At 44.1% G+C, this 11399-nt stretch overlaps 1 protein-coding gene across 2 annotated transcripts; it reads left to right on the plus strand.

Moving 5' to 3' along the window:
- The first annotated feature begins 4 nt into the window (after positions 1-4).
- On the plus strand, positions 5-4415 carry mapk12a (mitogen-activated protein kinase 12a). 2 transcript variants are annotated; one of them, XM_056417418.1, is made up of 12 exons: positions 5-309; positions 843-972; positions 1176-1234; positions 1379-1490; positions 1588-1617; positions 1806-1853; positions 2061-2175; positions 2707-2778; positions 2936-3015; positions 3194-3272; positions 3361-3534; positions 3624-4415. In XM_056417418.1, the coding sequence occupies exons 1-12, from the start codon at positions 191-193 to the stop codon at positions 3689-3691; spliced, it is 1086 nt and encodes a 361-aa protein (XP_056273393.1). In that variant the 5' UTR covers positions 5-190; the 3' UTR covers positions 3692-4415. The 2 variants fall into 2 exon arrangements, with proteins under 2 accessions (XP_056273393.1, XP_056273394.1); XM_056417419.1 differs by lacking the exon at positions 5-309 and adding an exon at positions 316-438.
- Positions 4416-11399: the final 6984 nt, after the last annotated feature.

An 11399-nucleotide genomic window follows, 5' to 3' on the forward strand; every position in this document is an offset into this window, starting at 1 on the left:
CCCGGGAGTGGCTTTTTTTCTGTGACCTCAGGGTGCGCCCTGAGCGGCTGACACGCAGAGCTGCGCAATGATCGAGGGTGAGCGCATAGGTGGGATCTGGAACAATGGGTGTGTAGCGACGGCAGAGACACAAGAACCACACAAGAGCCTCTGATAGACGTTTTGATTCGATTTTTTGTGAGTGATTAGGATGTCCAAGCGAGTCCGACCCGGCTATTACCGCCAGGACGTCAACAAAACCTCATGGGAAGTACCGGAGCGGTACCGGGAGCTGAATCAGGTGGGGACGGGGGCGTACGGGGCGGTATGGTAAGTGGGTTTCTGCCAAACTGGGAGAAGATGTATATACTACTGGTACAGCGGGTGTTATGGTGGAACGCGGGGGACAAAGGACGCGACGGAACAGATGGTGCCGCGCGAGCCGAACAAAAGAACAAAGTATGTGCGCGCTTACGCCGAACGCATGCTCCACTTCCTCGTAGGATGGACACACTTTGCAGCCATAGCTCCACCACCGTCATCCGTGAAATCCGTATGACGAATATCGAGTTATGTCGCGCGCATGGGTGGCCCGGTGGTTGTTAAATGGGTGCGAACAATGAGGATCCCCGTCTCGCAGCATGCGGCCCCTTTGTTATGAACTCGGTGGGCGGGTACTAAAGTACAACTTCATAACACATGGACAACTTTGACAAATTGTGCTCGGATACAAAGTGGAGACGGAACCGCCTGATACAGCCATCACTGCTGGAGAAGAGGAGGGGGGGGGGGATAACGCAGGTTTGGGCTTATCGTGAACATTCCTGATCCAAGCTGATCTGCTGGTGTGTTCTCGCCCTCAGCTCGGCGGTGGACTCCAGGACAGGAACCAAAGTGGCGATCAAGAAGCTGTACAGACCTTTCCAGTCGGAGCTCTTCGCCAAGCGGGCCTACAGGGAGCTGAGGCTGCTCAAGCACATGAAACATGAAAACGTGAGAGTCTGCGTAATCGGTATAGTTATGGGGCCCGCAGGCCCCCCCAGGGGTGCACAGCTGTTTCTGATTACATTAGTTCACACGTTTTGGACATCAGAAGCAGCTTAAAAATGTAACTCGAGAAAGCTGCATTTATTTATTTGTTAAGAATGGATTTTATTTAAAGTGTAAAATATGGTATATTTGTCTATCTGGTGCAGGTGATTGGCCTCTTTGATGTTTTCACTGCTGACCTCTCTCTGGATAGATTCCATGATTTGTAAGTGCTCTTTATGATCTCTCTCCCTCTCTCTCTCTCTCTCTATAAATATATATATATTAGTTTTTTTTAACAGTACACTACTTTTCTCTTCAAAAAAAAGTTTGGAAGTTTCCCGCTCGTAACGTTCCCTTCTTCTTCCAGTTATCTGGTGATGCCATTCATGGGGACGGATCTGGGGAAGGTGATGAAGCTGCAGCGGCTGTCTGAAGAGAAGATTCAGTATTTAGTTTATCAGATGCTCAAAGGGCTCAAGGTGGAGCACTCTGCTTTGATCGCGGGCAATTTATTACTTTACTACTTGATTTTATGTGCTATGTTAATTAAACCCCTGTTGTATTCTTTTATGACAGTATATACATTCTGCAGGAATAATTCACAGGGTAAGTTCTCTGTTATATTTCCACCACGTATGTGTGAGATAAAGAGGACGTGCAAACATTGTTATCTCATTTTAAAGGGAGCATGGAGCTTCCTGTTTACGAACGTATGCCCTCCCCCTTTAATGACACGACTAGATTTTAGTTTCCTACTAAACTCACAGTTGGTCTTTTCACATGGAAATTTGCAGGACCTCAAACCAGGAAATCTTGCCATCAACCAAGACTGTGAGCTCAAGGTACAGTTGTCCACATCCTGATAACCCAACACCCATCATGTGTCTTCATTTTAAGATATATAATTTGATGGATTTATGGTTTTAAAAGGGACAACCTACAACTATATCAATCATGAATGCAATGCCCAGAATGTCTTTTAACCAGACTTCCTGCTGAGTAAGCTGAGATCCTGCTGGGTCTAAACTCGACTGTGTTTCATCCGTCAGATCTTGGACTTTGGTTTGGCGCGGCAAGCAGACATCGAGATGACCGGGTATGTGGTGACCCGCTGGTACAGAGCCCCGGAGGTCATCCTGAGCTGGATGCACTACACGCAGACGGGTAATGAAGAGCTCGTTACAGGAAGGAAAAGCCTCACATCTTTCATCGATGTGCGGCCATGTTCAGGGCTGTCCATTAGCACCGAACTAGTTGTTTCAGTGTTCTCACTTCTGCTTCAGCTAGTGGTTTACTACATTTCCCAGAATGACCTCACATCCTCTCGTGAAGAGGCAGAGTTTAGTTGCTTTGTTTCTTTATTTAAGGATATCTTGCACACCTTGTTGCGGTGCATTCTAGTCCACCGAGGCCACTCTGTATGATTGTGAATATGTTTGAGAGAAAAAACTCACAATAACTACACATGTCTTTAAAAGTGGTTATAAAAGATCTTTGTTACTTTTAGTCAGATGGTAATATCCCATGTTACCCACTAGGTGGTGATCTCTCAACCCTTTTATTGCTGGTGTTATTTTTAGAGAATGCAGGCCTCTTTAGCTGTGGCTCACTGGCCCACGATGTCTTGTAATTGTACGTATTGCTTCAGATTGTAATGACACGTATGAAGTGTTGTTTCTTCTGCTTCTTTCTCAGTGGACATTTGGTCTGTGGGCTGCATCATGGCAGAGATGCTGCAAGGAAAACCCATTTTTAAAGGCAGCGACCGTATCCTTTTACCTCGCTGACCCGTTTCCTCGGGCGTATAAGAGCTATTCACAGCGCTAAAATCATAGGAGTGTTGTTTTTTGCAGGATCAAGCAAAACTTCACAATTATCTGAAAGAATTAACCTGTACATTTGACCCTTGACTCGCGCTCTTCAGACCTAAATCAGCTGACTGAGATCATGAAAATCACAGGAACACCGACCCAGGAATTTGCATCAAAACTAGAATCTGATGACGTGAGTTCAGGACACACAACATATATATACAACCTATATATGTACAATATACACTCCCTGATTTTATCATAGCAACAGATCATTCCCCCATATCTACTGAATTTTAGGAATTGGAAGCTAAATCGGGGAATATCTGTGTGTCTGTGCTGCATTAAATCGCCTCATTTCTTTCCTTTAGGCCAAAGGCTACGTCAAAAGCCTTCAAAAAGTGGAGAAGAAAGACCTTCAGAATGTGTTTCCTACAACTAATCCACAAGGTACGATGTGCCCAGCCTCGCCGATTGATGCATTCTCAGTTTGACAGTCAAACTGAGATTCAACTTTCCGTCTCCCCTCTTTCGTCAGCCGTGTCCGTGCTGGAGCGCATGTTGTTGCTCGACCCCGAGAGCAGGGTAACCGCTGCAGAGGCGCTCGCGATGCCGTACTTCTCCGAGTTCAGAGAACCGGAGGAGGAGACGGCAGCGCAGCCGTACGACAACTCGTCAGACAACGCGGACCAGTCCTTGGACCTGTGGAAACGTAAGGATGAAGGAGGGGAGGAGGAGCTGTGAAGGGGGAAAAAGGAACCAGACATGTTTTAATAATCAGCGCTGTGCTTCTTTCATTAGGTCACACCTTCACGGAGATCTTAACTTTTAAACCGGTTGTGCCAGATTCCAAGGAAACTGCACTGTGAGACACACACACACAGTGTTTTGGCGAGACCAGAACAAAGTATCGTGTCTTTAAAATAAATCTCGATGTCCACTGGGAGAACGCTTTGATCCCCAGGCTCTCTGAATGCCCGTGGATCCACTTCACAATTGTCTTATAAGTGCAAGCTGTCATGTTTTGGATTTTTCTCCCTGACGTTAGCATCAGACCTTTCCATCGTCTCCTCCAGTGCTCAGGATGATAGTCGGGTAATAATATTATTTGATGATAAACTTGCTCATTAAATATGTACGGGGTGTATTACTTGAGTTACTGAGTTAAATTCCCTTCAGTGGTACATTCAGTATATCTCGTTTGGGTTTTTTTTTATTTAGACTAGCGGCTTATTGTTTTTGTAATGTTGTTTTGTGAAGTAGCTTCCCCTTAAGTGACTGCATTTAAATGGCTTTATTGGGATGTGTGTGTGTGTGTGTGTGTGTGTAGTCTACATGCTGTGACCTCGTTATTTCTCCCAGAGGCCTTAAGAGAACGACTAAACAAAAACACTCCCCAGCTGCTGATCGTACGAAATCCATCCCAGCAGGTTGTGCACATTGCAACATTCACGTTGTGGTTTCACACCAAAAACAGACGAATCGGATGATGTTGCTTTTTGAAACACAGAAAGTAGCACACAACACATTGTCTATGTGGAGTTGTGAATCACTCGTGCATCTTTATCAATAAAGATTATCCAACCAAGATAATTATAGTGTTGTTGTTTTTTGTTGTTGCTTTTCTTCATTCCATTATCTAAACTGCTTATCCTATTTAGGTTTGATGGGGGGGGGGTTAGACAGGTCGCCAGTTTATTACACATATAGTAACAGACAACCACTCATGCTCACATTCAAACCGACGGGCAATTTAGAGTCTCTAACTAAACCAAAGCTGCATGTGTTTGGACTGTGGGAGGTAGCCGGAGAACCTGGAGGGAACCTCCACACAGAGGGAACCGGGGCCGGGCATCGAACCCTCCTGGCCCCTCTTGCTGTGAGGTGCCACTACACACTACATCACCGGGCAGCCCTCCACCCGTAGGTCCGTGTTAAACCTTAGATGTTGGCTCAATACACTTTACACAAGATGCAGCAGATGAAGGGATATCTTGATTTTAACTTTATGACAGCACGCTTCTCAAGGGCTGTATTCTACATGACCAATAATGCAACATGTAGCATATTCTTGCTTTAATAAACCATACCATGAATAATAAAGTGACCTGTATGTGTAAAATTGGCACAATACCCCTCTAAATGACAATATGTCACGCTTCATATTAATCCATCTGTTTTTTGTGTAGCTCTTCCTAACCAACACTAGGTGGCAGCACACAAGCAAGTGTATATTCATTCATATTCATGGCCAGGCTGCATCTGCAGCTCTGGAGATGGAGATGGAGATCAGTCCACCGCATGTGGTCCAGACGGAAATATCTTCTTGACCCATATAGGATGAGTCTCTGTGATATTTGGTAATGATCTCGGTGGTCTTCTGACTTTTCATCTGGTGCCACCAACAGATGAAATTTTTTGATTATCCCATGAAATATGTCCAGATCTAGTTGTCTGGAATGGCACAGAATGTGGCGCACACATTCATGGCTGTTGCGCAATGTGTCCTAACTTTGGTGACCCCATATTTATTTAAGACCATCATTAATTTGTCCAATGCTTTAAAAAACAACAACTAAATACCTCCAACACTAATGACATTCCCATGAGTTTCAGCTTTAGGCTACTATGAACATGGTCAACAGCATCGTTGTGAGCATGTTAGCATGTTGACGTTAGCTCAAAGAACCGCGGCCCCGTGTTGCGAGTCTCTTATTAGCAGATTAAACCTGTCACATTAGTTCGGTTAACACCGACAACCATAGTTTTGTTTATAATATTATTGATGGCTCTGAGTATCAAGCGTTTACACATTCTTTGCAGGACGCCTGTTTGCTTTTAGACTCTGCACATTCCTCCACACACTGTTGAATTTAACAAGCTTGTCTTGAGTGACCTCCAGGTCCTTGACTCCCATGGTTGATTCTCCCCGAGGACGAGCTTCCTCCGGACCCTGGGCGCATGTTGTGTCCTCCTCCTGACACACACACACACACACACACACACACACACACACACACACACACACACACACACACACACACACACACACACACACACACACACACACACACACACACACACACACACACACACACACACACACACACACACACACACACACACAGACACGTACACAGTGGATAGTTCACTGAAAAGTCAGAGAGTTCTGTTCCCGCAGCAGACGGGGAAACAGAAGGGAAAGCACATTTCTTTACCCCCACAACTCCCTCCTCCGCAGCGACAGACAGGCGGACGGCCTCCCCCTCTCCGTCTTGTTTGTTGACCCTGCGGTTTATTTTCAGAGCACGTTGGATTCAGGCAGCATATTTCCTAAGACACACACACGTACACAGGGTTCACATGTGTGCAGCCGTTTGCACGGATACGCCTGGTATGCACAGTTGTACACACACGCATTCATTTCGGACTGACACCGACTCAGGAGGGAGTACGCGTGGAATGGCAGCGATGGCCAAACACGGGTCTGACCGGGGTCACCGCTCTTTCTTAGAGTGGAATGTCAGTTGTAACTGTGTGTATTTGATGTGTCTGGGGGAGGCTCATCGCTGTGAATCCCATCAGGGTGAGAGGATCCAGGCTGTGCTTCCTGAGATTCATAGTTAGTCCTGTGTATAAAAGATATCTCTTTTTTTATATTTGCGATCAGGGATGAGCTTATAGAAGCTTGTCAATTTGTCTCGCAGTAGGAACTGTAATAGCTAATGATTCGATAAATAAGAGCCAACGCTGTCACGCTGTTTCCATCCTAGCTCATCAGTTTTAATTGAAATGCACCACACTGACCGAGCATCAGGGAGTGTTTATTTCTCAAATAATTTAGGCTGTCATGTCCGTGCCGGAGATCAAATAAACAGATTCGATGGCTTCGTGCAGACAAATTGATTGGAGTTTTTCCAGGAGGAGAGTCGAACGTCTGTCAACACACTGAATGTCCTTTATGCTGTTTGTGGGCTTTACACAGATTTATGTTTATTGCATCGCAGGGTATTTCTGTACATGATGTTCACCATGTGACTGAGTGCTTGGTTCCAGATGTCCCTTTGGATCTGTGCTGCTCTGCGGCGAGTGAAAAGAGGTCCGTGTTTCCTCATACATGTCGACATGTACGTTGTTAAAAAGACGGATGCCCTGGGTGAGAGCCCAAGCAAGAAGCGGCTGTTTAATTGTGCACCGAGTGCAGCTTCAGTCGTATTTTTTTCAGCTGGCAGCTGTCTCACACGTCCAGTTCAAAATACATTTTCCACATTTAAAAGAGAGGAACCGCTGCTTCATCATTTCTAAATGAGGCATGTTTACATGTTTTCTATTTGTTTGCTTCAGTGAATGAATGCTTCTGCGTATGGCTTTCCAGCTCCAGTATCATTGTGTATAAAAGTCATTCACGTGGCGTTCTGTGTATCTGAGGGTTTTCTGTCCTTCGCCCCTCAAACCTTCTTCTGTCCCTATCACGTGTCTCTTTTGAGCCTGTATCTCTTCCCTGATCTTTGTGAAATGTATACAGAAGCACACGTGTCCGTGGGATGCTCCAGCACGGGGGCGGGACCTGCCGGCCAAAAACTATATGGAGGAAATTCCACAGGCTCACGTGGAGCTGGTGAGTCTCCAATTCCCTGAGCTCCGAGGGGGGACTGGCGCTTGGGTGGGTATGAAGAGGAAATGCATTTAGAGTTTTTTAGGAAGTAATGATATACAGAGGAGGAGGAGGAGAGGATTGGAACAAAGGGAAAAGCAATAAGGGGAGGACCGGCAAGAAAGAATGGGTGGAAGAAAGCAAAAGAAGGGGAGGGAGACAGAAGACATGCAGAGGGCCCGAGGGAGAGCCCATCTCAGCCAGTGTAGTTTACATTAGCTCATCCATTAGCCGTCCACCCCAACCTCTTTTGAGACTTCTGTGGAATAGCAAAGAGTGCATGCCACACATTGTGATCCCTTTCCCAGGACAATTTTGTGTCCATCTGTGATGTGTTGACGCATGGGGTTTGTGGTGTGTCGCGTTTAGAGAGGCAGCACAGGCCCAGAGGAGCGATGGGAGCAAGCTGCCGAACCAACACCAATTATTGTAAGCTGAGTTTAAGTTGAAGTCTCATACATACGGCGCACTAAGAAGAGTCTGAGGACACCAGACCAGCACATTATAAAACAATTAATTAGCTTGAGTTCAAAACGGTCGTCTTGCGATGAAAAGCACAAACAGTTTTCAGATGTTTTCCATGTTGCTGTTCGGGAGCTGCTGGAAGCTTCTGCCTCCCAGACGTCGGCTGCTGCACTGGAACCGTGTACATGCGTGGGAAGAGTTCAAAATGTACTTCATCGTTTCAGCTCCTTCATATCAGCTGTTCGTTTGTCTCCTGGACTTCATATCTTGTCTTGCAGCCTTCAAAATGCAAATGTTGCTTTGAGATATGTCAAAATATTCAATACACCATATGGTATTGCCACACAATAACACATCCACGGACATATAAAGATGATACAATCCAACATAATGAGACGATTGTTTATCTGTTTTAATTAAGTTTTCTTATTTATAAGAAGTACTTAAAAAATTAAATGTGTTGAATATGGAAGTAGAGAAAACTACAAAAACGTTTGGTTTCAGAAATGGAGGAGAGGAGGTCAAATGAAGTAAGAGAGAGGGAGAGAAAATGTGATTAAAATTGGTTATTGTGCTTTCCATGGTAAAGTATCAAACAATGAAGGAAAGGAAAAGAAAAGAATGTAAAGGCATTTACTCGAACCAAACCAGCCACTTAAAATACATTCATTATACTGTTTTTTCCATCTCTAATGCAAAGAGCGATATCCGAATAATACTAAATCTCTGAATAATATTTATTGCTATGTATTTTGAGTTTGCACACATCCCAAATGTTGCTCATAAAGCGTATTACTGTTATATGGTAGTATTTGAAAGCAAGTCCGATGACTTCATCACCTTTTAAACAACTCCCCCTGTTCTCTCTTCTTGATTTCGCCACCCTTAAAATCTTTTGATTTATCCTTTGAGTGAATAAATCAAAAGAGACAGCGAAAGCAGAAGATCACTATATATGGCTGCTGCTCTACCTGAAATGAGTCTTTTTAGTATCAAACGCTCATCCCCTTGGCTGGTAAATGTTTTCCACTCACACGGAGAACAGCAGCTTGAATTTTTCCTGTTAAAATGGATTCCAACGGTGACCTGATCTTTGGAAAAAAATATCAAAACACCCACAGGAATGTTTTGTTGTATAATCCTCTTTTCTGGTGCCAGTCTGTTTGATGGGTTTCTTCTTTTTCTTCAAAGTTGATCTTATCTTATCATAAAGGGAACCAGAAGCCCACAGCTGATGTACACGTGTGTGTCCTTGTGGTTCTAGGTGGGTCCAACATAAGCTGCAGACGACTTGAATAAAGGTCTGAGCAGACTCAACCTCAGAGGATGAATCCTGATGGATTTTTTACGGTCAAGTGGACACGCGACCTTAGTGGTGACCTCAGCGGTGACTTCATCGGGGGTCACAGCTTCCCGAATGCTATCCCTCACTGCGCGCGATAAACCAGGACAAGGCCTCCAGCTGAATGGGTATCTCATGGGTAGGACCTGCCTCTGAGGTGAGAGGTCACAGTATTTCATAAAGCCTATGTTTCCCTTTTTCTATGGAAGGGCGCTGCCTCTCTGGTTGGGTTCAAGTTAACGGGAACCAGAAATGCCATCCAGAGAGAGCAAACAGGGGTGTGCATTAAAGTTCCCACCTCGTAACCTTATATAAGTGAGTGTTACAGTACACCTAACGCCTAACGTTATCCAGATTTTCAATTACTTATCTACAAGCTGAGTAAATGCCAGACGGCTTCTATTGTGTTGCCCCCGCTATAACGAAATGATAAATAGTTTTCCTCCAGTCTCTCGTGTGAATGAGGTGAAACGCAGGCTGCAAAATAAACAGCCTTTATCGCACAATGGTGAATGAAAATGCACCGTAGAAGTCAAAGAGCTTAAAGTCGATTATATAAGCCTTTTAAAATCTCCTGAGTCTCCACAGCTTGATGTGTTTAGGGCTGCTGATTGATTTCAGTTGTAAAGCCTTACTGGGAGAGTGCAGGGGAAAAGAAACCCTTACATTTTTTCCTTGCTAAAACCAATCCTGGCTGAATTTAGGAAACTCTTGCAGACGCACATGCATCAGTGGTATGGCAGAGAACAGACTATAGGGCCTTATTGTCAGGGGGGGGGGGGGGTATCAGCATCGGTGTTGGAGAGATATTCAGTTATATAGCTGTTTTCTAAGAGATGGGGATCCGGTCCCAGTGTCTCTACCTCATGTCTGTCCACGTGGGTGACATACCAAACCAGAGTCACCGCAACTTGATGAAAAGACAACGATGATGTTGAATGCTTACTCTCTTTGTCCCGACAGCACTGATGTTTACGATCGCTCTCTCAGGACAGGATGCTGTTCTTTTGTTGCTCTATAAATACCCAGAGTAGCAGTTATCTTTCTCTTCTGTATAAGAAGTTTAGAGGATGTTATTATGGCGCAACGTTCAGCATGTAATTGCATCGTGAGAAAACTTCACTGACATGACCCAAAAGGAGTGAATGCAGAGGAAATTATGTGGTAAGACATATCCAGAGGTATCATTCATGATAAAGAATAAATAAATATGTATATATATATGTATATATATATTATAGCTGTATATATGTATATATATTATAGCTATATATGTATATATATTATAGCTCTATATAGCTATATATATATGTATATATATTATAGCTCTATATAGCTATATATATACAGCATATATTATATATATATATATATATAGTTCCACAAGGAGGTCTCCCTCCGAGAGGGGTGGATGCTCTCTCGTGCAAAAAAAAAGAAGAAAAGCAGACGGATGAGAGAGGAAGGTGTGTGTGGCAGATGTGCAGGGTTATAAACTGACAGGATGTTTATCAGGAATGCTGCTTTATCAGCCCCTCTGCAGCCACTCTGTAACCGACCATGGGACGATGCGGTTCAAATACATTAGACTGTGGTGGCCGCTAACTCTCCCCGCTCAATGTGAACGGTTGACTGCTCCACCTTTATATAACCTCATGTAAATCTACCGCCTTATTAAGTCTTATTTACCACAAAGTATCCAAAAACACCAAAATGTTTGACATTTTTCGGGAAATGTGCTTGTCTGCTTTCTTGCCGGGAGGATTGACGTCATTCGCATGTCTATAAATGTGAAGCTATTTTTAATTTGTTTAATATGTACAAAAACGGATATAAAACATAAAATTGTATTTTTAAGGCGATGTGCTGCATACAGGCCAGGTGTACTCACTTCCTGCCTCTACTGGTGGGCACAAATCCCCCAGTAAACCAACAGCATGTCGTATTAACTCCTCTGGTTCTATAAAGTCGTGGATTATAGGCAAACAAGATTTTCATTGCTGAGTTTTAAAGGGTCTGCTAAGTGGATTTTCTTCCCAATCATACACGTGGAGGCCTGTAACCATTCCTCTATGGACTGCAGCATTTAAAAGGAAATGGCTAGATTATCTGTATTTAA

The sequence above is a fragment of the Pseudoliparis swirei genome, chromosome 6, assembly GCF_029220125.1.
Source record: "Pseudoliparis swirei isolate HS2019 ecotype Mariana Trench chromosome 6, NWPU_hadal_v1, whole genome shotgun sequence".
Classification (NCBI taxonomy): Eukaryota; Metazoa; Chordata; class Actinopteri; order Perciformes; family Liparidae; genus Pseudoliparis; species Pseudoliparis swirei.